At 32.6% G+C, this 27,203-nt stretch overlaps 1 protein-coding gene across 1 annotated transcript in view; it reads left to right on the forward strand.

Annotated features, from left to right (window-relative positions):
* Positions 1-27,203, forward strand: part of LOC134693898 (serine/threonine-protein phosphatase 6 regulatory ankyrin repeat subunit B-like) — a 67,201-nt gene that overhangs the window by 34,271 nt on the left and 5,727 nt on the right. The window contains exons 7-25 of the mRNA XM_063554847.1: positions 827-928; positions 1,494-1,694; positions 4,269-4,367; positions 5,090-5,191; positions 5,738-5,839; positions 6,235-6,333; positions 7,727-7,855; positions 8,229-8,357; positions 9,169-9,285; positions 9,910-10,008; positions 10,301-10,504; positions 11,108-11,206; positions 11,646-11,747; positions 13,857-13,961; positions 14,368-14,469; positions 16,051-16,149; positions 16,647-16,787; positions 20,031-20,138; positions 25,397-25,801. Coding sequence (XP_063410917.1) covers positions 827-928; positions 1,494-1,694; positions 4,269-4,367; positions 5,090-5,191; positions 5,738-5,839; positions 6,235-6,333; positions 7,727-7,855; positions 8,229-8,357; positions 9,169-9,285; positions 9,910-10,008; positions 10,301-10,504; positions 11,108-11,206; positions 11,646-11,747; positions 13,857-13,961; positions 14,368-14,469; positions 16,051-16,149; positions 16,647-16,787; positions 20,031-20,138; positions 25,397-25,801 — 2,544 coding nt within the window. The remainder of the gene's footprint in view (positions 1-826; positions 929-1,493; positions 1,695-4,268; positions 4,368-5,089; positions 5,192-5,737; positions 5,840-6,234; positions 6,334-7,726; positions 7,856-8,228; positions 8,358-9,168; positions 9,286-9,909; positions 10,009-10,300; positions 10,505-11,107; positions 11,207-11,645; positions 11,748-13,856; positions 13,962-14,367; positions 14,470-16,050; positions 16,150-16,646; positions 16,788-20,030; positions 20,139-25,396; positions 25,802-27,203) is intronic.

Here is a 27,203-nt window from a genome sequence, read left to right on the forward strand (position 1 = left end):
GGCCAAATAACCCCCCTTTGGAAATTCCTGGCTACGGGCCTGCCCAATTATATTTATTTGATTCAAATGAGATAGATTTCATATTTTAATTGTAGTACTGTAAATGCACCTTTAAAAAATGCACCTTCAAACATTAAAACACTGTCAGGAACAATTAATAAACAATGTTTTGTTTTCTCAATGAACAAATCAACTGGGTTAAATTAGGATTGTTATAATTTACTGTAATGCCCATATTGGAAGTCTTCTACAACTACATGTATTTGAAAACCGAATAATTTTACAGCAGAAATCTAAATATACTGTTCCTATTTACCAACACCGTCCACTGTTTGATCTATGGTTCAGGCTCATATGCAATTTTACACACTAGTATTTCATATAAGTGCTAAAGAAAATTAATTTAGGGGTTATAACTCAGTAGGCTACTTAGTTTCAGCTGTTTTGAAATTTCAGCATTACATTAGTTATCAATAAATAAATTGAGAATGGAAATGGGGAATGTGTCAAAGAGACAACAACCCGACCTTAGAACAGACAACAGCAGAAGGTCACCAACAGGTCTTCAATGTAGCGAGAAATTCCCACACCCGGAGGCGTCCTTCCGCTGGCCCCTTATATACTTTGTTAAGTTAAGTACATTTAATAATGGAAAATCTTTTATTTTTTTTTAAAATTATGCTTGCTCAATTAAAGTACTCTGTTTTTTTCCCTTTGAATATTTGATTCATACTCAAAAAAAGTTAAATATTAAGCTGGAAAAAGTCCTAACATTTGTATTATATCAGATTAAATTCGAAATTTTAAGTATATCTGTTTATTTCAGTATGATGGCCATACAGCTTTACATATTGCATCTTGGGAAGGAGATGAGATGCTGGTTAAATATCTGTACCAGATGAAGGCTAATCCAAATCTGTCTGACAGGGTAGGTTTAATATAAGTCAACTGTTCAAATTGTTCTCTAGAAACATTATTACATTGCCATGTTCACAAGACTGTATTTAAAGAATGTTTTCTTGAAAAAAAATCAAAGGTGATCATGTAGACAAGATGACAAACATCAGAGGCAGATAAAGGGGGGCCAGACCCTGGAAAAAATTTGGTTGATTATATAGGGAATCACAGAAGCATGACTGGATGAGCCCTCTTAGGCAGTCAATAGGCTCTCCTCATGAAATTTCTGGAACCACCACTGAAAATAGGTGATATTCTGTTAAAACCAGATGTCACCTATTAAAAAATGAGATTTTTAGGCTAATTAAATCAGAGAAGTTGATTTAATGAAGAAAAAATAATCATCCATTAGATTTATACTGACATGTCATTTGTGGAAAGAAAGCCATAGCAGAAAAATATATCTAAAAAAAGGCCTTAATAAATTAGAATGTTTTTCATTAGTGTAATTTGTTTTATATTATTTATATTTTCATTTTGTCCCATAATATAAATGAATTGTCATAGAAGAATTAATAATCTGATTTTAATTACAGATGGACAGAGTGCCAGTACACTTGGCAGCAGAAAGAGGACATACAACTATAGTGGACCTTCTTGTTGACAAATGTAAAGCATCTATATCTGCTCGGACTAAAGATGGCAGCACTCTAATGCATATAGCCTCTACCTATGGTCATCCTGACACTGCCTTAACATTCCTTAGAAAGGGAGTTCCCCTTCAGATGCCAAATAAGGTATTTAGGAGTTTGACAGACTGATAAGGAAGTTTCTCGACACATGCCTTATAATTGATGATTATATTATTCTATGTCCTACTAATGAATTGGTAGATGTCCAATAAGATATAGTTTCAAAGCATATTTTTCAAAATATTTTTGCAGTTCCTGGACAAATGTTTTCTTTTTAGCTCACCTGGCATAGCATGTGAGCTTATGTCATCACTTGGTGTATGTCGTCGTCCGTTGTCTGACGTCTGTCGTCGTCGTCGTCTGTCGTCGTAAACTATTTCAAGAATCTTCTCCTCTGAAACTACTAGGCCAAATACTTCCAAACTTTAACTGAATGTTCCTTAGGGTATCTAGTTTATAAATTGTATCCGAAGTTTTGATCATCTATCAACAAACATGGTCGCCATTGCTTAAAATAGAACATAGGGGTCAAATGCAGTTTTTGGCTTATATCTCAAAAACGAAAGCATTTAGAGCAAATCTGACATGGGGTATAAATGTTCATTAGGTTAAGATCTATCAGCCCTGAAATTTTCAGATGAATCAAACAACCCATTGTTGGGTTGCTGCCACTTAATTGGTAATTTTAAGAAAATTTGCAGTTTTTGGTCATTATCTTGAATATTATTATAGATAAAGATAAACTGTAAACAGCAAAAATGATCAGCAAAGTAAGATCTACAAATAAGTTTGTATGACCAAAATTGTCAATTGACCCCTTAAGGGGTTATTGTCCTTTAATGACAATTTTTCACAATTTGTTCATCATGTTTGCTAACTTTAAAAAATCTTCTCCTCTAAACCTAATCAACCAAATTCAACCAAACTTCAACTGAATGATCAGTAGGGTGTATAAAATAAAGTTTGTGTTTTTTTTTCTATTTTGTCAAAAAACATGGCCGTCATGGCTAAAAATAGAACACAGGTTAAAATGCAGTTTTTGGCTTATATCTCAAAAACTCCAGCATTTAGAGTAAATAAAACAAGAAGTTAAAGTATTTATTAGGTCAAGGTCTACCTGTCCTGAAATTTTCAGCCGAATCGGGTAACTGGTTTTGCAGGTATTATGCCCCTGAATTGATGATTTTAAAGAAATTTTGCAGTTTTTGGTTATTATCTTGAATATTATTATAGATACAGATAAACTGTTAATAGCAAAAAAGTTAAGCAAAGTAAGATCTACAAATAAGTCAATTTGACCAAAATTGTCAATTGATCCCTTTTTTTAAAAGGAGTTATTGCCCTTTAAAGACTTTTTTTCACAATTTGTTCATCATGTTGACTTACTTTAAAAAATCTTCTCCTTTGAAACTGCTGTATCAATTTCAGCCAAACTTAGGCTAAATGAGTTTCAGAGTATCTAGTATAAATTTTATATTTTATTTCCTTGTATGTCAAGAAACATAGCTCCTATGGCTAAAATAGAACAAAGGAGAAAATGATTTTTTTTTTTGCTTTTGAAGAAAATAGGACGATTCAAAGAACATTTAAATAAATTGAAAAGCCAAAATAATCATTGATGAGAGATTTAACCAAAAAAATTAAGGTGAGCGATTCAGGCTCTTGAGAGCCTCTTGTTATATTTTTTCATATCATTTTTGGCACATCTACAGTGGGGCGCTCATATTCGCCGTGGACACAATTTCGCCGTTTTATGATTTTGAGGTGTAAAAACTTGAAAGGATGGTTGAAATGGAAGAAATATGCAGTTAAATTATATTTTTTATAACAAATATGATTATTTTTGAAAATGAGACTAAATTTCAGCACTTATGGCAAAGGACCGCAAAATGGACAACCATTTTCAGCCAATTTCCTGAATGAAAAAAAACGATTTCAAAGGTGCACTTCTGAGTAATTCTTTGACTGATTGCCCAAAATTTCGTTTTTTACACTTTTCAAATGTCTGCTTTTCGTCTATAATGAAATTTATTTGCATGATAAATATTGTTTAAAGCTGCAGTTATTTGGTTTTAAATAGATATGTAAAAACGGCGAATATGTGTCCCCCCTTGACAAAAAAATTGGAAATTTCAAACACCCCCTTAATCCCACTTTTCAGATAATTTTACACAAACCAAACACGTTTTCAAGCTAAGAATATTTTGAATTTGAAGTTATCTTCATATAGAAATATCAGTATACTTCAAAAACATAAAGACCTGAACATAAACTGAAGAAAACATGGAAAGATATGGCAAAAATGAGCACCCCAGTCTACATGTTGAAAAAATTGTAAATGCAAAATCTACATTTGAAATATGAATTGAACCATGCAACCTTGACACATTTATCAAGTACTAGATGTAGTTGTACAGCTCCACTATTATCTTTTAATTTTAATTAGAATTATTCAGAGTGTTTACTTGCTTTGGACTTTGATTAAATTTTGGGAAAGTGATATTCAATGAAAATTGTGCCACAGCACATCTTACTTCAAAACATATAGGAAGTTTTTTTGCAGAATGGGTAATTTGTGTATCTGTACTTTGTAACTTAAAAAGAGAGAAAACAGTAAAAATAATTTTATATAAAACTAATTATAAACTAAACTCAACATAAATGGCTACTATTTTACAGTCTGGCGCCATCTGTTTACATGCTGCAGCCATGAAAGGACATACAAATGTTGTAAGAGCTTTATTACAAAAAGGTGCAGCCCCTGATTCCAAAACAAAGGTAAAATGCAAAGCAAATGAATTATATAATACAGATTGCTAAAAATTGAAAAAATAATCAGAACTTTAAAACCATTATGTGATAAAAGCTTTTTTCAATAAAATATGTAAATAAAATATTTAGGTATTGACAGTGAAGTTTTTAGTAGTAGTTTATTTTAAATCAATTGATTATAGGTTTTCAATATCTAAATCATTAATAGTTCTTAAAAAAATAAATTTGCCTTAAGTTGTAGATTAACCAAGTCTCCTTTTATTCAGACAAAGAGAACATCCAAAATTAAGTAACATCAGTGTAAAGATTAACAGTAGGGTATTTAGCTTACTTTATATATATATTTACTTTTTAACAGACATTAATTTGAACTTGGAATTATTTTTAATTATGGAATTTGCATTATTTTGTGTGTTAGAAATTTTAAATGAATTCCACGTTTATTCTGTATTACAATGTTCATTGCTGCGCACAACACTTTCTATTACAAAGAAGACAGCACATTTTCAATAGAATGTATTGTGCCGGGCACAACACTATGTATACAAAATACACTGTGTGGAAAGTGTTATGCTCCGCTCAAAACATAATAATACAGAATTAACATGGAATTTATTAAAAATTTCCAACACATGAAATTATGCAAATTCCATTTTATATATATTAAAAATAATTCCAAGTTCAAATAATAGCCTGTTATTTACACTAGACTAACATTTTATTTGTAGGATGGATCTACAGCCTTACATCTAGCCGTAGAATGTTGTAAGCCACAAGTTGTACAAACTCTACTGGGATATGGAGCACAAGTAGAACTCAAAGGGGGAAAGGTGAACAATTTATAGTCATACATTTAATCAAAGATTCCAATTAAAATTTGATTGAAAATGAATAAATGAAGATAAATTTGTCTGCAATAAATTGGAATAAATCTTTCTTACTTTCAGTCATGTATGAAATACAATTGAAATTTGGCCTCTTCTTGCATTTGCATCAGAGATTTTGTCATTCTCAGTGATACAAAAGTGGAACAAATAGGTTTTCTTCTTTCATCAAAATAAGCTTATTTGGAAAGAATTCTGCAGATTTACAACAAAAATTGCTTACTCTTATTTTAGATTATGAATTAGAACTGTAAACATGAAACTTTCTATCAAAGATCAGTGGTTTTCTCGGGGCACTCTGGCTTTCTCCACCAATAAAAACTGGCCGCCACATAAAAGTCCAAAAGTGGCGTTAAAACATCAACAATCAAGTCTTTGATATTTTCTGTGTCTATTATCTAAAATTATCTCTAGAATTTTGGTACTTGTAGTTCCTTGATTGCTCCAGTATTTTAATGCTGTCTTAAAATACATGTTAATGGTATTTTATAGGCACAAGAGACACCTTTACATATAGCTGCTCGGACAAGAGAGGGAGAAAAATGTGCTGAAATGTTGTTAAAAAGTGGTGCAGATGTTAACGCTACAAGGGAGGTAAGCCTAGTACAACAGATAACTATGAGTCTTATAAATAGTTCATAAATAGATTAATTAAAGTATTTCAATGTCTTATATACTGTAAAATCATATAGTATTACATGCATTTATTTGGAATTTTGAAGATTTAACAAAATTGTGTGTTTGATTATTGGATTCTAGGGAAAGCTACATTCAGTTATATGTATTTGATATCAGAATGCTCAGAGTTTTAATTGTTGTAATACTCAAGTAGTTACATTATTCGCATAAATAAAAAACCTATAATAATTTCTGGTTTTACAGTAGAATAATGACTATGCCATGTTAATTTTAAACTGATTGAAAGCAAACATAAACATTTTCACTAAAAGAATTATTTGACTTAGAGTACATGTACAATTTTTTTTCAGAATGGAGAAACAGCAATGCACATAGCAGCTAGACATGGTCAAATACAGATGGTGATAGCTTGTTTAGAGGAAGGAGGGGATCCTACACAACAATCAAAGGTACAAAGGGGGTCATTTCATTTAAAGAGAGACCTAAGAGATGGATGACATAAAATTCTTATCATTTAATTTTATTAATTGGATTTTTGTGACAAAAATGTCGGTTATTGATTTGGGGATGTACGGCGGGCGGGCGGGCAGGCGGTCGGTCAAGGGGGCGGTCGGGCTGCAATCAATTGTTGTCCGTGCATTAACTCATGAACCATTCAACCAAAGCTTTTAAAATTTTAATATGTTGTTACTGACAACTAAATGAAGGTCAAGTTCAATAATGGCGATTTTGACTTTTACTGTTCAGGAGTAATGGTTCTTGAAAGATTGAAAAATGGAGTTTCCAGTCGTGTCCTTGCATTAACTCATGAAACTTTCAACCAAAGCTTTTAAAATTTTAATATGTTGTTACTGACAACTTAATGAAGGTCAAGTTTAATAATGACGATTTTGACTTCTATCTTTCAGGAGTTATTGTTCTTGAAAGATTGAAAAATTGAGTTTCCAGTCGTGTCCGTGCATTTATTCATGAACTGTTCTACCAAAGCTTCCCAAATTTTAATATGTTGTTACTGATGACAAAATGGAGGTCAAGTTCATTAATGACGATTTTGACTTTTACCGTTCAGGAGTTATGGTTCTTGAAAGATTGTAATATGGCGTTTCCATTCACGTTGTTGCATTTACTCATGAACCATTCAATCTAAGCTTTTCAAATTTTAATATGTTGATACTGACTACAAAATGGAGGTCAAATTTGATATTGACGATTTGCACTTTCACCATTCATCAGTAATGGTTCTTGTGATATTGCAATGTTAATAAATCCGGTTTGCTGTCGTTGTGACAGCCTCTTGTTTTACATGTTGTGCTGTATCTCAAAAACAATTTATGATTATTGCTTAAAACTTACACTTCTTTGTTATATTAATCTAAGATCTGTATACTTTTTGGAGATGATTCAAAACTTTATTTTGGAGTTATTGAGTATTTTGTTAAACAGGGGAGGTTTTTTTTACATGTCGCGCCGTATCTCAAAAACAATTTATGATTATTGCTTAAAACTTTACACACTTCTTTGTTATATTAATCTAAAGATCTGTATACTTTTTGGTTTTGATTCAAAATTTTATTTTAGTGATATTTAGTTTTTTGTAAAAAAAAAACAGGGTTGGGGGTTTCACATGTCCCGCCGTGTCTCAAAAACAATATATGATTATTGCTTAAAACTTTCTCAGAAACTATTTATGATTATTGCATGAAACTTCCACACAAGACGTCGGGCGTATCATGCGCTCATGGTGCAGCTGTTTATTACTCTATTAGAACCCATTGTGCACTTAGACTTTATAATGACATCAACATTATAAATTTTAATTAGATATTTGATTTCTTATTTTAGATAGGAGAGACACCATTGCATGTAGCTGTACGCCACTGCCATTTAGATGTGGCCAGTGAACTTTTAACCATTGTCAGTAGATCTAGGTCTAGAATTGATGCTGTGATGCTGGTCAATCAACAGAACTGGGTAAGTTATGTTTGTACCTGTATGTTTTACATCTACCTGTACAAAACAAATCAAACGATCACTTACACATTTCATTGAAGTCAAATGAAAACAGACATTTAGAAAATGCAAAAAGGAAATCCAAGCTTACCCATGTTCTAATTTTAGGAAGACAGATTAAACTTTGCAGCAATTTTTTAAACCTTATCCTTTTTCTAACGTCGGAAGTGGAAATTTAACCATATTATGAAGCAAAGATATTGAAGCTTACCCATTTTCTAGTATTTAGCAGAAACCCTAGTACATTATGTATCAATGTTATTTTAAAGCAAACCCATTTTCTAATTCAGTTGGGGAAAACAAAAGTTATAAAAGTTTTGTTTTCTATTTTTAGGAAGGAGAAACAACAGTACATTATGCAGCAGAGTTGACAAAGAATTTAGCACATGAGGATTTGGAAGATACAGATATGATCAAATTATTACTGGAGTATGATGGAGATACAAACTTACACACTAAACTGGTAATCACATTTCAAAATATTCTGTGAACTAGTATACATTTTGCTTAGGGGCCAGCTAAAGCACGCCTCTGGGTGCAGGAGTTTCTTGCTGCATTGAAGACCCATTGGCAGCCTGTGGCTGTTTTCTGCTCTCTGGTTTGGGTTGTTGAGTCTTTGACACATATTTCATTCATTTCATTTCTCATTCAATTTATTACTGGAGATTGATAGAGACACAAACATGCACACCAAACTGGTTTTCACATGTCTTAAATATTCTAGGTTTCACCAATCTCTTATCTTGAGCTTTAATCTATCAAATTATTGCTGGAGTTTAATGGAGACACAAACATTCCCTCCAAACTGGTAATGGCATTTCAAATATCATGTTTTCCCCCAATCTCTTATTTTTCATTCAATTTATTACTGGATTTGATGGAGATATAAACATACACACAAAACCATTGTTAAAATTTCTTAAATACTATATGTTCACCACAATTCTGTACAATCTAGCTACTCTTCAGATGAAGACCAGCAATTGACAATGTTCATTTAATATACTAGTATTGGTTATTTTCAAAAATATGTATAAGTTCATGGTAATGTTATTTCCTGTAGAATCATGTGTTCTTTAATATTATGGAACAGTATGGAACAGTTCTGGCAAGAGAAGCAGAAGTTATATAAAAATTTACTGATTTCATATTATGTTAATCTTTAAAGAACCAGATTTTATTATAAGACTGTATATTGCCACTGTTCTATCAAAATGATAATGTCAATATCAAAAGTTTAAATGTTTATTAATTCAATTTCTTTAACTTTTTAGACATTTGAAACTCCCTTACATTATTGTGCCAGGGCTGGTAATGGTGACATACTGTTAGAGATAGTCAAACATATTGGTGCTTTAGGTGTACAGAGGGCTGTCAATAAACAGTCCAAGGTAAGGACACATTTTATAAATGTGACTCTTTTCAATTTTAGGCTATGAAAATTCCAATGCAGTAAGACAAATAAAGATTATATAGTCTTGTTTCATACAACTCTACATACTTAAATTCTGTTAAATATATGTGCTTTACATTAAAATCTAATAAAGCACAATTGATTTTGAGTGATGTGACACGTGGAGAATATAATACTTTAATATGTTGCATGCTGATGAATCATTGTTAGTTTGGCTTAGTTTTAGGGTTAAAACAAAATTGGACAATACTTTTTATTATAAAACAAATAATTACTTTTAATATGATGCATAAAAGGTTTAGCCACCCAAGAAAAGTTGACATTGATATGAGCATGTGGCATATGGTTAAGTATAATAATCTTGAGTCCATAAATCATCATAAGTCCTGAATTGAAAAAAATTACAAAGTTTATCATAAAATCATTAAGTCTCTGTTTAGGCTGTTTATTTAGTATTTAGCCCATTTGTTTGTGCAAATGCACTCTAATGTTATATAACACTTAGAAAATAGCCAAAAAAAATTGACATGAATATTTCAAGTTTGAAGTACAAGTTGATGTTTACTTGGAATTCATAATCAGTTTACACTTTTTATTTCAGAATGGTTGGTCCCCATTGTTAGTAGCGAGTGAGCAGGGTCATATCAGTATAGTAAAGATCCTTCTACAGCACCATGCAAGAGTTGATGTTTTTGATGAGGTAGAAATGTATAACTTGTCTTTTAGTTAAATATTAAAATTAGATGTTGGATATACGGTACATCAAAGAGACAGCTGTCAGAATGCCAACAAAGACATGTAGCATTACTTCCAAAATGTTCAGAAAGACAAATTAAATCATGAATTACCTGACCTAATTAAGCTTTCATTTATATAAATGTAGCATGTTCTCACATCTGTAATGTATTTCTTAAAGGTCTAAATTTGATTATATTTTGACAAATGTCTGTTTAAAATTCTATTTAAAATCAATCTTACATTTCTGTTCTTAGAATCATGGTAAAGCTGCCTTACATTTAGCAGCAGAGAGTGGCCATGACCAAGTGGCTGATGTTCTGCTGTGGCATAAAGCTTTTGTCAATGCCAAGTCAAAACAGGGAGTAACACCCCTCCATTTGGCTGCTCAGAATGGATACAACAAACTAGTTAAACTACTGATAGAAACACATGGGGCAACTATTGATGCCTTGTCCTTGGTAAGTCATTACTTTCATTGAGACACATTTGGCTACTATCTATAAAGGTATTGTGAATTGCTGGTTTATGCATTTACTGCTGGTAGAAACACATGGGTATATATTTACATTGTCATTTCAGGGCCTTTTCAGGGACTATGGGGTAGAGGCTTTGCTCATTGTTGAAGGCTAATGGTGACCTATAGTTGTTAATGTTTGTGCCATGCTGGTCTCTTGTGGAGAGTTGTCTCATTGGCAATCATGCCACATCTTCTTTTTTGTATAGATGCTGTAATCTTGGTAATTCTAAACTGATGATAGAAATACATGAACCTTTTACAGATGCCTTAACTACTCAAGAATGCTCAAGAACAAATTTGGATTCACATGACCTTCTGTTGACAACTCTTTGGACTACTATTGGTGTGTTATATATCATTGATAATAAAATAAAATTGAGAATGGAAACTGGAAATGTGCCAAAGAAACAACAATCCCACCAAAGAGCAGAAAAAAGCCTTAGGCCACCAAATGGGTCTTCAATACAGCTAGTATTTATATTATATATTAATGCCATGCTTTCTTGGCAAATCTTTAATATAAATCTTTCTTCATCTATTGTAGGCCAAAAGAACTCCATTACACATGGCTGCCCAGAGTGGTCAGATGGAAGTTTGTAGTACATTACTGAATATGAAAGCTGATGCCAATGCTACGGATGTGGTAAGATCTATAATCATTATTAATAAATGGCCTATAATCTGCTTCTTGTTGAATGTTGAGTTGATACATTTAAATTAAAAAAAAATAGTTATTTTCATGTTTATATATTTAGAAGAGTTATCATTTAAAAGATATTTGATTCAAATTTAATCTTTTAATTAATTTTGTTAATGTCTGTGGAGGTAATAAATAAGTAAAAACAGATAGTTTTCCATTAATGAATTAATAAGTAATGGGAAAATCTACATATTTTGTAAATAATATGATAGCTTTTGGTCAATTTCCAGACAGATTAGGACAAGCAAATATATAGTACATGCAAGTTCAAACTATATAATTTACCACAATATTTTTCTACATGAACAACACTTTCCATGTAAATAGTTTTGTTATACTTGATAGTGTTCAATATATCCCATTTTGTGATATTTAATTTAAGCATGGTCAGACCCCTCTACATTTAGCTGCTGAGAATGATCATTCTGATGTAGTAAAGTTGTTCCTAAAGTACAGACCAGAATTAGTAACAATGGCAAACACAGTAAGTTCTATATAAATTTAGAATATATTTTTGTAATTTGGATGTAATGCGTAGATAAAAATTGAAAAATAGATTCGTTACAATTTTCAACAAAAATGTTTTTTTTTCAAATTGCCTTTTGGAGAGATATTGGTAAAATGTTAATTACAATTTTAAACAGAAAAAGTAATCTACTATTGCTAAACATGGAAGCAATATTTGCTCATCCCTGTAGTATATCATTGAAGCATGTAGCAATAAAAGTCAATGTTAATGAAGTGTAAGATTCACTTTGCAGTTCAATCAATTTTTGTTACGAAATTAAACATAATGGAGACGTGTAAGATCAATTTAGTCTTTGAAAGCTACTTTAATTAGTGTACCAATGATTTATATCAGTAACTTTATATATGTTGTGACATTATATATCAAATTCATTACGTTTTATGGTCACTCAAAAGGTTTCATGACATTTGATATATATAAGATTTATTTTTAAGTAGAGTCTAATTTTGATATTGAATATTATTTATATTCTAGGATGAAGTAAGTATTTGTCACACAAATTGATGTTTTAATATTTCCATTTTACATTGTATTGTATTGATATCTTTAAATTATTGAATTTTTCTGCATGTTTTCGGTAAAAGATATTTAAAGTTGCACAAAACAAACTTGTGTACTCGAAATACGAGGAATTGTCTGAGGGAATTTACATAAAATTCAGAAAAAGAGATGATAGTTGCATGCAGTCTTTCAATTTTTGGGTTTCCTGAGAATAATTATGTAAACCCTTGACATCCAAACTGAATGTTGTATAAATGCATGTGACAGAAATATCCCTATCCATTTGTCAACCCCCTTCCATATGTGTATTTCCTATCCCCTCCATTAATTCTTGGTAGAACATTGAGAATATTGAGAATAACATTGGTTTATAATTGTGTCTTGCCGAAGATTTAATTTACTAATTCCTAAAAAAGATGTTATGGACAGAATAAAAGTACAAACTTATCTGAGATAATAGAATTTAGGAATACTTTGAATATGGTCCTATCAAAATTGCAATAAAAGTTTAATACTTTTTTCAATGTTTGATTAGATATTGATTTAATAGAACATAAAACAAATATTTAACAGCCATTAAGAAAGCTGCTATCAAGTATCTTTGTGATCTATTTGTTATGTGGGACTATAAAATAGCAGTCCTATAAAAAAATGTAAATCCAATGTTATGCAAGGTGCCTTTTAATTTAAACACACATTAACCTTTTGTCATATTACATTTAATATGCAAATGTATTTTTATGTTCGATGAACTGTTATATTCTGTGAGCCTACGATTTGACCTTTGCACCATAAATTGAAGTCTAATGGAACTTAGTTTCAGTCATCTCCCAATCTTATAAGAAGTGACAACCTTTTAGTTTTGATAATTTATTTTACTATCACTCATGCAGAGTAATTTGTAGATTTATAGACTACTGTTCATGAACAATGACTATTTTTACTCTTTAGAAACGATTAGTCAAGTTTGCTGTTGAATTTTGAAATTATCAATAGTTTAGTTCAATCCACCATTTTCTACATTAGAAAATGCCTGTACCAAGTCAGGAATATGACAGTTGTTATCCATTCGTTTGATGCGTTTGGACTTTTGATTTTGCTTTTTGATTTTGGACATTCCTTTTTGAATCTTCCTCGGAGTTCAGTATTTTTGTGTTTTTACTTTTTAGTAACTTTTCTTAAGAATTAAAAACAAAATAGGCACATCTTTTAGATTTCAAACAGTAACTTAAGTTTGCTATCAACAGCCGGATGTACTGGGGTAGGCAAACTAAGATTTACCAAAGGAAAAAAAAGTATATTGGTCTGTATACTATTAGCTCATAATGCAGAGGTTTATTAGTGTATTTCAATGTTTAGTTTCCATGGCAAATTGAACACAATTTGTGGTAAACAATAAGATTTTAAACAACCTATTTTGATTTTAAAAGTTGGGATCCTGATAAATATATTCTGTCCAATTGACCCACACCATAAAGTTAAATTTAAATGATTGAAGAAATTTTTTTTCACATTACATCACCACAAAAAAGCTTTATTACCAATTTTCTATTCAATTATTAGAATGGTATGACATGTGCTCACATTGCTGCTGCTAAAGGAAGTGTTGCTGTTGTTAAGGAGCTAATGAGGTTCAATAAAGGAGTTGTTACTACAGCTAGAAATAGGGTAAGCGTAATAATGATCAAGGGTATGGTTAAATTTGAAAGAGGTGTTAACAATGAAATCAATTTTCAGATTTGCCAGGTAGAAAATTCTTGTTTGACAATACTTAAAATTTGAAAAATACCGCCTAATAATGGAATATTTCATAATTTTCAGTTACTCTGCTTGTGTATAAAGGAATGATTTCATATTTGGTCTTTTAAAACTGTAAAGTTAACCCATATTTGGGCTTTTCAGATCTGCATGAGAGTGACATCCTCTTTTACCATTCTTCCAATTGTTATGATACCAGCTTTCCATGGAATTGTTCATCTAATAACAAATTGTGTTCGCTGAACTTTACAAGATATTGTAATTTTTATTACTATACTTTTTCTGATGTATTAGAATGATACAAATATTTTTTCAGACCAATGATTCTACAGCCTTGCACCTAGCAGCTGCTGGAGGCCATAGAGAGGTTGTACTGGTGCTTCTTGAGGCAGGGGCTTCCGCTATTGATGAAAATGCTGTGAGTAGATTATTTCTTGTACAGACATCTGACTGCAAACTATTTACATTGTTTAAGTGTTATGTTTTTCTAATTAGAAATAGTTTTGTATTGATGGGTATTTTCTTATAAGGGTACTGTGGGGGTCATGTGTGTCCCATTTTAGAGAAGACATTATTACAAAGTTGAAAAACTTGTGTCTAATCCCTTTGTCCTTTTGGAAAACTATCTGTGTCTTTTTATGCCTCACTTACGATAGTAGAGGGGCATTATGTTTTCTGGTCTGTGCCTCCGTTTGTTCGTCAGTTCGTTCGTCCCGCTCCAGGTTAAAGTTTTTGGTCGAGGTAGTTTTTGATGAAGCTGAAATCCAATCAATTTGAAACTTAGTACACTTGTTGCTTATGATATGATCTTTCTAATTGTAAAGCCAAATTAGATATTTGACCCCAATTTCACGGTCCACTGAACATAGAAAATGAAAGTGCGAGTTTCAGGTTAAAGTTTTTGGTCAAGGTAGTTTTTGATGAAGCTGAAGTCCAATCAACTTGAAACTTAGTACACTTGTTGCTTATGATATGATCTTTCTAATTTTAAAGCCAAATTAGACTTTTGACCCCAATTTCACGGTCCACTGAACATAGAAAATGAAAGTGGGAGTTTCAGGTTAAAGTTTTAGGTCAAGGTAGTTGTTGATGAAGGTGAAGTCCAAACAACTTGAAACTTAGTACACATGTTCTCTATGATATGATCTTTCTAATTTAATGCCAAATTAGATTTTCTACCCAATTTCACGGTCCATTGAACATGGAAAATGATAGTGCGAGTGGGGCATCCGTGTACTTAGGACACATTCTTGTTGATTTATATTCTAACTTGGCATTAACTTCTTGAAATATTTCAGTTTAAGGTAGTATGGGAGTCTAAAATAAAAATGATAAAATTTGTTCATACTTTGCCGAAAGGTAGTATCTATTGATACATGTTAAAAAAGATAATAAAAATGATAGGTCACCACTTTTTCTCAAACTACAGGTTGTGACAAAATGACAAATTTTGTATGGTTAATACAGGAAAAAACACCCTTTTGTGATTAGAAACTAAACTATATGATAGAATTGTATAATAAATTATGAAAAGATAGTTTTCAGACAATGCTTTGAGAATATCAAAAGAAAAGATAGGGTCACCGTATGTTTTTTCCGGCTAAAATACAAAATAGGAAAATTTCATGTAGAATCCTTCAGAAAATGCTCTGGTTTATAGTTACCTCCCTTAAAATGCAAATTTAAAAACATTTAAAACAGCCAAAAAAAATCTATTTTTGTAAAAATATCAATATTTCAATAAGTTATATTCCTATAAATTTGTTCTTTTAAATGAACATTTACAATATATATCTGCATTCCTACATCAAATTTTGCTAACTTAATAGAAAGTCTGGACCTTAGGTTCTCTGTTTTTATACAATCCAAGATGGGGAAAGACACCCATATCGTATCTTATAAACTCAAACTTGAATGTAATTGTCATAATTATTTGATTATTTCTAACTTTGTGGTTATTATGACTGAGATGACAGATAATTTGACTTTTTATTTGAAGGATGGAATGACAGCAATCCATTTATCAGCTAAGCATGGTCATGTTAATATACTGGAAGCATTAAAAGGACATGTATCATGGAGGATAACTAGTAAAAAGGTGGGGATCAGGTTTATTTATAAATTTTGTTTTTAATAGCATTTTATATCATGTATGATAAATTTAAATATTAATGAAAGTTTTATGTAAGAAATGAAGGAAAAAAATGATTTAATACAAACAGTTCCAAAAGTAACTTACATATATTATTAGCCAAGTGAGCTTTTCTCATCACTTGACGTCCATCGTCGTTGTCATGAACTTTTACAAAAATCTTCTCCTCTGAAACTACTGGAACAAATTTAACCAAACTTGGCCACAATCATCAGTTGGGTATCTAGTTCAAAAAATGTGTCCGGTGACCCGATCAATCAACCAAGGTGGCAGCCATGGCTAAAAATAGAACATAGGGTTATGCTTAGGACTACGACATGTGCATTCTTGTTATTACAAAGTTTTATTAAAAAAAAATTTTTATCTTTATTTGTAACCTCAATTTTGTCATCCCTTAACTATAAATGATGGTTGGTCTAATACAAAGTATTGTTTCTTTTCAGACTGGATTGTCAGGACTACATGTAGCTGCCCACTTTGGACAGGTAGATTTTGTCAGGGAAATGTTGACCAAAGTTCCTGCTACAGTTAAAAGTGAGCCTCCAGTTGGTGGAGATTCTGGGTTTAAAGACTTTGGTTCTGAGGTAAGCTAGATAAAACATTTTGCAGATCAGATATTTGGTTTATCCTTGTTTTGAATGTGAATGTATTGTGATATTGTTATAAAATTAAAGTGTGTATTTATATAGAAATCATAGATGTGTTATGATTGGTGAAGAAGTATTTGCAAATTATGTCAATCCTCGTTCTGTTTGTAAATGTATTATTGTATTGAAAATGTTAATCATAATCATTTGCAAAGTATAACTTCCAAGAAATTAATGCCAATTATCATTATAGAAGCTTTGGTCAAAATTTCTTCATAACTTTCTGTAATTTTAGAAATAAGAGAAAAATATGTCAAAGTAAATTATATCAAATGCAAATTTATAAATATATGGAAGTAAGATTTATGTAATGCTAATTTTCAAATACTTTGATAACTATTAATCTTTCTCTATTCTTATATTGATACTATGTTGTTGTTGATTCTGTAGACTGGTTTGATATGATCTTTGCTGTTCACATTCTCAACTTTTTCACCAGTTTTTCATGATCTTGGAATTTCCTTTAATAACAGATTGAAATATTTTGCCAAACAATGCCTACATTTCAATTCTATGTTTTAAAGTTTGTTTTAAAAATGAATATGGTAAATATTTTTAAGTTCATAATATTCCACCTAGACTTCTTACATTTTTCATGTACATTTCTATGGAAAAACCACACATTTTGCTGTTAAAAATAGATTTTCTGGAACACAAATACCTCAGGAAAGAGCACATACACCTTTCTGTGTTGTTTTGTTAGTTTGAAGTGTTACATATTATCATGTAAAATAGCTCATAATTATTTACAAAATATCTTGTTTTGAGAGTAGACACAAATGTAGTTAACTTGCTTTCTGATTAAGAATTGTTCCAGTGCAAGGGGAGATAATTCGTTTTGATAAATCAGCAAAATGAACCTGATTGGTTAATTTCTAGTTGGGATGGGTTTGAAATAGTTCAGAATAAGTGGTAAACTATTTCAACATTTAAGTATATCATTTTAAGAGAAGAGTATTGGTTTCATTTATGAATATTCTATTAATTCTTTCTTCTAAAATATGATTTGCAGCTCTATGGGCAGGTAAACATTGTTTTATGTCCCCTTAATTTTGTTGTTTGTCTAGTTTATGTTCAAATATGTGTTAATTAGAAGAACAAAATAATGGATCAATGCCTTTGAAATTGCTTCATTTTCTACTTTTAACTTGACTTCCTTAGTAATACTAGAATCGTACTTTTAGTCTAGCATTTCTATAGTGTCTTGACAACTTTTACCTGCATAGAATTTGTTTCAGAAAAAGTATGCTTTAAGATGGTTAAATAGTACTTTTACCTGCGTAGTAATCTGTTTCAGAAAAAGTATGCTTTAAGATGGTTAAATAGTATACAGGTAAGGTGTAGGTCACATGTTTTTTTAATTTCACAACATTTAAAAACTTATAAATAATACCTGATTATTTACCTTACATAGATTAACACGGTAGACAGTAATTTGCTTCTCATGTTTGTTAATGTAGATGTTTATAAAATGTTGTCGATAGTTGAGCATTTGGTTTGTTCACCGCTTTTTTGTGTTTGTAGTTCTATGTTTAATAGGCTTAAATAAAGCAGCATATATATGCATGTTTAAGGTAAACATATTATATCCTTATAATATTTGAATAATGCTTTCCTTGATGTCTAGAAATATATACTGTGGATTCATTATTATTCGTTGGATACCAAACTTCGTGGATTTCATGGGTACAGCAGAACCACGAAATTAAATGTTCAACGTATACAAACTTTTATATAGGCTTGTATACAGACTTCCGCAAAACCACGAAATTAAATATCCACGAACATGCAAGCTTTTCATAATCCACGAAAATTGGTACCCACGAAAATAAATGAATCCACAGTAATATGTATGAATAAAGAAATCTCTATGTAAAAGTTACACTCATGATGAGTTTACACATAATTCCAACTAGATTCGCATTAACTAATACGAATTAGTTTAATTTGCATTCGAAACATTAAATGTCCTAACGTCAATTCTAATTTGAATTTGAATGCGCATCAAATTTGCCTTACTGACCTAACGACGTTAACTTTTAATTCGGATAAACAAAAACGTATGTCTAAAGCGAATTAGTTAATTCGAATTAAAAAAGAAGAGTGTGTGAACGCGATTAGCAGATTTGAATTAAAGGTACGTGTGAACGAGGCATTGAAGGGGTAGATATTGTTTCAAACAGAATATTATCTTGTCTAACTACGATACTACTGTATACAACTTATACCACATACCCGGGCTCTCTTGTCATATATAACTTTACAGAACAAAACTTGTGCTCAGACCACTTAATCCAGTAATTTGATCAATTGAAGTACTTGAAAGTCTTACTCCATGACTTGAAGAGCCCTGTTTCCTCTCGTGCTGAACCTAATCCTGCATCAGATACTCTTACTAACTCATATACCCTTTATAGCATATCTCATTAGGAAAAATTCTGCAAGCATCATTGTGAAGATACAAAAAAGAGATTATAAAAATTTGCATTTATGAAAAGTCTCTACAGAAGAAGGAAGAAATGCTGTAGAACAGTATAACCTCACTATTATGACTATAGTGTTTAATATTTGTATAAATCTGTACATTGAAATTATAACATGTATAATGTTACAATCCAAACTTATAATGTATATATTTTTTTGTCAACAGTTGCATATTTATATGTTAAAAGCTTCAACAGCTGTAATTTGAACTTTTTATGTCAGTCTTAACAATAACTTATCAGTAGCAATCCAAATATAAAAAAAAATTCAATTGTCCAAACAACACATCAATTCAATAATGTACATAGTGCATGACTCAATTACTAGTCTTATTAGGCGCACATCTAATATTTTTCAAGAAGTTTGAATCCATGACAGTTTTTCTTTTTTTTTCTTAGTTTTGGAATTTTTAATGGAACATAGAAGAAAATGCAAGGCACTATACCTTTTCTTAGTATGCATACTCATACTCAGTATATTTTGATGCAATGTCATTGACAGCACCCATTGTTTTATGAACAGTCTGTGAAATAATAGGGCCTTTTTAGAATTCATAGAAAACAAGTTATTGCATTGAAACTAATTTATAAGTAAAAGATAGGAGAGATATTTGTATTAATAGTAATCAAGACTTGGAAGTTATTTCTTAGGAGATATTTTGATTTAAAAATGATAAACATACATTTGATTTTTCAGTCTGGTTTGACACCATTGCATTTAGCAGCCCAGTCTGGACATGAGGGATTAGTTAGATTGTTACTCAACTCACCAGGGGTACAAGCTGATGTATCAACCAATGCTCAGGTACAGTTAGATTGTTACTCAACTCACCAGGAGTACAAGCTGATGTATCAACCAATGCTCAGGTAAAGTTATATTGTTACTCAACTCACCAGGGGTACAAGCTGATGTATCAACCAATGCTCAGGTAAAGTTAGATTGTTACTCAATTCACCAGGAGTACAAGCTGATGTATCAACCAATGCTCAGGTAAAGTTAGGTTGTTACTCAACTCACCAGGGGTACAAGCTGATGTATCAACCAATGCTCAGGTAAAGTTAGATTGTTACTCAACTCACCAGGGTACAAGCTGATGTTTCAACCAATGCTCAGGTAAAGTAAGATTGTAACTCAACTCACCAGGAGTACGAGCTGATGTTTCTTCCAATGCTCAGGTAAAGTTAGATTGTAACTCAACTCACCAGGAGTACAAGCTGATGTTTCAACCAATGCTCAGGTAAAGTTAGATTGTTACTCAACTTACCAGGAGTACAAGCTGATGTTTCTACCAATGCTCAGGTAAAGTTAGATTGTTACTCAACTCACCAGGAGTACAAGCTGATGTTTCTACCAATGCTCAGGTAAAGTAAGATTGTTACTCAACTCACCAGGAGTACGAGCTGATGTTTCAACCAATGCTCAGGTAAAGTAAGATTGTTACTCAACTTACCAGGAATACAAGCTGATGTTTCTACCAATGCTCAGGTATAGTTATATTGTTACTCAACTCACCAGGGGTACAAGCTGATGTATCAACCAATGCTCAGGTAAAGTTAGATTGTTACTCAATTCACCAGGAGTACAAGCTGATGTATCAACCAATGCTCAGGTAAAGTTAGGTTGTTACTCAACTCACCAGGAGTACAAGCTGATGTATTAACCAATGCTCAGGTAAAGTTAGGTTGTTACTCAATTCACCAGGAGTACAAGCTGATGTATCAACCAATGCTCAGGTAAAGTTAGGTTGTTACTCAACTCACCAGGGGTACAAGCTGATGTTTCTACTAATGCTCAGGTAAAGTTAGATTGTTACTCAACTCACCAGGGGTACAAGCTGATGTATCAACCAATGCTCAGGTAAAGTTAGATTGTTACTCAACTCACCAGGGGTACAAGCTGATGTATCAACCAATGCTCAGGTAAAGTTAGATTGTTGCTCAATTCACCAGGAGTACAAGCTGATGTATCAACCAATGCTCAGGTAAAGTTAGGTTGTTACTCAACTCACCAGGGGTACAAGCTGATGTTTCTACTAATGCTCAGGTAAAGTTAGATTGTTACTCAACTCACCAGGGGTACAAGCTGATGTATCAACCAATGCTCAGGTAAAGTTAGATTGTTACTCAACTCACCAGGGGTACAAGCTGATGTTTCAACCAATGCTCAGGTAAAGTAAGATTGTTACTCAACTCACCAGGAGTACGAGCTGATGTTTCTTCCAATGCTCAGGTAAAGTTAGATTGTAACTCAACTCACCAGGAGTACAAGCTGATGTTTCAACCAATGCTCAGGTAAAGTTAGATTGTTACTCAACTTACCAGGAGTACAAGCTGATGTTTCTACCAATGCTCAGGTAAAGTTAGATTGTTACTCAACTCACCAGGAGTACAAGCTGATGTTTCTACTAATGCTCAGGTAAAGTTAGATTGTTACTCAACTCACCAGGGGTACAAGCTGATGTTTCTACCAATGCTCAGGTAAAGTTAGATTGTTACTCAACTCACCAGGAGTACAAGCTGATGTTTCTACTAATGCTCAGGTAAAGTTAGATTGTTACTCAACTCACCAGGGGTACAAGCTGATGTTTCTACTAATGCTCAGGTAAAGTTAGATTGTTACTTAACTCACCAGGAGTACAAGCTGATGTTTCTACTAATGCTCAGGTAAAGTTAGATTGTTACTCAACTCACCAGGAGTACAAGCTGATGTATTAACCAATGCTCAGGTAAAGTTAGATTGTTACTCAACTCACCAGGAGTACAAGCTGATGTTTCTACTAATGCTCAGGTAAAGTTAGATTGTTACTAAACTCACCAGGAGTACAAGCTGATGTTTCTACCAATGCTCAGGTAAAGTTAGATTGTTACTCAACTCACCAGGAGTACAAGCTGATGTTTCTACTTATGCTCAGGTAAAGTTAGATTGTTACTCAACTCACCAGGAGTACAAGCTGATGTTTCTACTAATGCTCAGGTAAAGTTAGATTGTTACTCAACTCACCAGGGGTACAAGCTGATGTTTCTACTAATGCTCAGGTAAAGTTAGATTGTTACTCAACTCACCAGGAGTACAAGCTGATGTTTCTACGAATGCTCAGGTAAAGTTAGATTGTTACTCAACTCACCAGGAGTACAAGCTGATGTTTCTACTAATGCTCAGGTAAAGTTAGATTGTTACTCAACTCACCAGGGGTACAAGCTGATGTTTCTACTAATGCTCAGGTAAAGTTAGATTGTTACTCAACTCACCAGGAGTACAAGCTGATGTTTCTACTAATGCTCAGGTAAAGTTAGATTGTTACTCAACTCACCAGGAGTACAAGCTGATGTTTCTACTAATGCTCAGGTAAAGTTAGATTGTAACTTAACTCACCAGGAGTACAAGCTGATGTTTCTACCAATGCTCAGGTAAAGTTAGATTGTTACTCAACTCACCAGGAGTACAAGCTGATGTTTCTACTAATGCTCGGGTAAAGTTAGATTGTTACTCAACTCACCAGGAGTACAAGCTGATGTTTCTACCAATGCTCATGTAAAGTTAGATTGTTACTCAACTCACCAGGAGTACAAGCTGATGTTTCTACTAATGCTCAGGTAAAGTTAGATTGTTACTCAACTCACCAGGGGTACAAGCTGATGTTTCTACTAATGCTCAGGTAAAGTTAGATTGTTACTCAACTCACCAGGAGTACAAGCTGATGTTTCTACTAATGCTCAGGTAAAGTTAGATTGTTACTCAACTCACCAGGAGTACAAGCTGATGTATCAACCAATGCTCAGGTAAAGTTAGATTGTTACTCAACTCACCAGGAGTACAAGCTGATGTTTCTATCAATGCTCAGGTAAAGTTAGATTGTTTCTCAACTCACCAGGAGTACAAGCTGATGTATCAACCAATGCTCAGGTAAAGTTAGATTGTTACTCAACTCACCAGGAGTACAAGCTGATGTTTCTACTAATGCTCAGGTAAAGTTAGATTGTTACTCAACTCACCAGGGGTACAAGCTGATGTTTCTACCAATGCTCAGGTAAAGTTAGATTGTTACTCAACTCACCAGGAGTACAAGCTGATGTTTCTACCAATGCTCAGGTAAAGTTAGATTGTTACTCAACTCACCAGGAGTACAAGCTGATGTTTCTACCAATGCTCAGGTAAAGTTAGATTGTTACTCAACTCACCAGGAGTACAAGCTGATGTTTCTACCAATGCTCATGTAAAGTTAGATTGTTACTCAACTCACCAGGGGTACAAGCTGATGTTTCTACTAATGCTCAGGTAAAGTTAGATTGTGACTCAACTCACCAGGAGTACAAGCTGATGTTTCTACCAATGCTCATGTAAAGTTAGATTGTTACTCAACTCACCAGGAGTACAAGCTGATGTTTCTACTAATGCTCAGGTAAAGTTATATTGTTACTCAACTCACCAGGAGTACAAGCTGATGTTTCTACCAATGCTCAGGTAAAGTTAGATTGTTACTCAACTCACCAGGAGTACAAGCTGATGTTTCTACTAATGCTCAGGTAAAGTTAGATTGTTACTCAACTCACCAGGAGTACAAGCTGATGTTTCTACCAATGCTCAGGTAAAGTTAGATTGTTACTAAACTCACCAGGAGTACAAGCTGATGTTTCTACTAATGCTCAGGTAAAGTTAGATTGTTACTCAACTCACCAGGGGTACAAGCTGATGTTTCTACCAATGCTCAGGTAAAGTTAGATTGTTACTCAACTCACCAGGAGTACAAGCTGATGTTTCTACCAATGCTCAGGTAAAGTTAGATTGTTACTCAACTCACCAGGAGTACAAGCTGATGTTTCTACCAATGCTCAGGTAAAGTTAGATTGTTACTCAACTCACCAGGAGTACAAGCTGATGTTTCTACCAATGCTCATGTAAAGTTAGATTGTTACTCAACTCACCAGGGGTACAAGCTGATGTTTCTACTAATGCTCAGGTAAAGTTAGATTGTTACTCAACTCACCAGGAGTACAAGCTGATGTTTCTACCAATGCTCATGTAAAGTTAGATTGTTACTCAACTCACCAGGAGTACAAGCTGATGTTTCTACTAATGCTCAGGTAAAGTTATATTGTTACTCAACTCACCAGGAGTACAAGCTGATGTTTCTACCAATGCTCAGGTAAAGTTAGATTGTTACTAAACTCACCAGGAGTACAAGCTGATGTTTCTACCAATGCTCAGGTAAACAAGGATAAGGATTGTAAGAGATACATGTCTGTATGACAGGGTTTATTTGACCTTGACCTCATTTATATGGTTAATTGGTTAATAATAAGTTTTGTGTTAATGTCAGTCTCTCAGATAGATAAAAAATTGGTACACAGTATTTGGTGTATTGAATGATTGTAAAATGTAGCTGTTTGTCTGGCAAGATGCATTTGACCATGACCTCACTTTCAAGGTTATGGGCGGTGGTCAACATTGAGTTAACTTGGAAAGGTAAGTTTTTCACATACTTAAAGTTATGGGTCAACTATATTTGGTATATGGAATGATTTATGTCTATCATGTGCATTTGACCTTGACATCATTTTCCCAAATACTTGATGATGTTGAGTTTTTCCCGTTGATATAGCGTTAGTGTTATACCTGTAGTAAAACTTTGATCTTGATGAATTTTAAAATAAATTTTAAATAATGATTTGTAAAGCATGTGAGACATTTTAGCATCTACTTTCTTTGTTGTTTTTTTTTTCTCATTAAAAATGATTCAACATAACTTTTGTTGTTTCTTAGATAAGTTCATATTATATGATAACTAAGAGTGTCTGGACTATTTGAGGAACAAATTGTTACCACTTTGAAAATATTAACTTACCAAGTATGATTTATTGAAATGTTTTTCTTTTCCTGCATTTCTGAACATCTAACACACAAAAGGAAAAGGCATGACACAACACATAAACTTATTTACTTCTTATCATTGATGTCAGAGTTTACCAACCCAAGAACAGAATTTAATCTTGAATTTAATCTTGCTTTTTTAAGAGCAGTCTATTTAATAACTTTCCTGACTCTTATTTCAACTCTTCTTCCAGGGAGCTATTCCATTACACTTAGCAGCACAAGGAGGACATACATCAGTGGTCAGTTTGTTGTTGAGTAAATCCACTAGCCAACTACAATTGAAGGACAAGAGGGGAAGAACTGCCCTACATTTGGCCGCTGCCAATGGTCATTTGGACATGGTTGCTTTGCTACTTGGTCAAGGAGCAGATATTAATGCTTGTGATAAGAATGGATGGACTTCCCTACATTTCTCTGCCAAAGCTGGATTTCTGAATGTTGTCAAACTGCTTGTTGAAAGTGGAGCTTCTGCAAAGTTTGAAACAAAAGATGGGAAAGTTCCAATATGTTATGCTGCAGCTATGAACCACTCTGAAGTGTTGAGTTATCTGTTGAGAAAAGATCACAACACTCAACATCTTATGGATGATAAAAAGGTATTAAAACGGATAAATACACAGGACAGAAAACGCACATTATTATCTATATATTCATTTGAGTTGTTAGAATTGATTGGTACTGTGGATTCATTGATATTTCGTTGGATTCCAATTTTTACGGATTTTGTGGGGTCAAGGTAACCACGAATTTAAATGTTCAATAAATTACCAATTTTCTATAGGAATTTATGCAGACTTTGCCAAAACCACATAATTAAATATCCATGGATATGCAAGTTGTGTTCAAACCTCAAAAATGGTACCCAGGAAAACAAATGAATCCACAATATCTCAAGTGAGAAAAAAAAGAGTTAAAAATAAAGCCTTAGAATCATAAATGCATAATGATCAACAAATTTGTGTTTTATAAGCCTTTTAAAAAACAAATGTATTAATCTGTCCAGTAGTCTTTTATAAGGGGATATGCTTAATTAAAGCTTTAATGACATTCTCCCTAGTCTTATTACTAGACAGACCTTTCTTGAATACTTAATTGATGCATAAAGCAATGATTTCTATTTTTAGTTTGTATTTGACCTTATGGTTTATGGGAATCGATGCATAAAGCAATAATTTCTATTTTAAGTTTGTATTTGACCTAATGGTTTGTGGGAATTGATGCATGAAGCAATGAATTCTATTATTATATAAAAAAAGAAGATGCGGTATGATTGCCAATGAGACAACTATCCACAAAAGACCAAAAAAAACCTGTCAACCTGTGATGATGAAAATGCAGGTCATGACCTGCATTGAAGAATCAAATCTCAGGTCATAACGCGTACAAACTTTTTCGAGCAGAATTTCAGTATTAATGGTACATTTTCTTATAATGTATATCAAAGATACCAAAACAACAATGCATGTTCACTTGGTTAAGTCATTTTGAATTCTATTAATTATTATTTTATTGCACTTTTAAGGATTTTTTTTATAAATTTTAGTAACACAGTCATGTTGTTTGCTTTTACGAGATTATGAAACACTACAATGTATTATTGAAATGTAATTTTACAGCACATTTCAGTCAGTATTTTGCTAATGGTAATGTCTTTGGTTAGCTTGCTTGTTAGCTGAACCGTGAAGTCGGTGTTAGGAAAGTTAAACTTCCCTCCTTTAATAGTAGACTAGCCCAACAGATAAAAAATCTATCACTCTGTAGGACTAAGCTACTTTAAAAGGAGGGAAGTTTACCTTGCCTAACAATGACTTCACGGTTCAGCTAACAAGCAAGCTAACCAAAGATATTACCATTAGCTACATCAAGGGGTACAATCAAAATCACGTGATGGATATTCACACACCGGAAGTTACAGTCAAACTCGCCGCGTGAAAGGTTAGTAGTTGCATTTTCTTGTTTATATCAATTAAATTTTAATTAATAAGTTGGCACACCGAA

This window comes from Mytilus trossulus, chromosome 1, assembly GCF_036588685.1.
Source record: "Mytilus trossulus isolate FHL-02 chromosome 1, PNRI_Mtr1.1.1.hap1, whole genome shotgun sequence".
NCBI lineage: Eukaryota > Metazoa > Mollusca > Bivalvia > Mytilida > Mytilidae > Mytilus > Mytilus trossulus.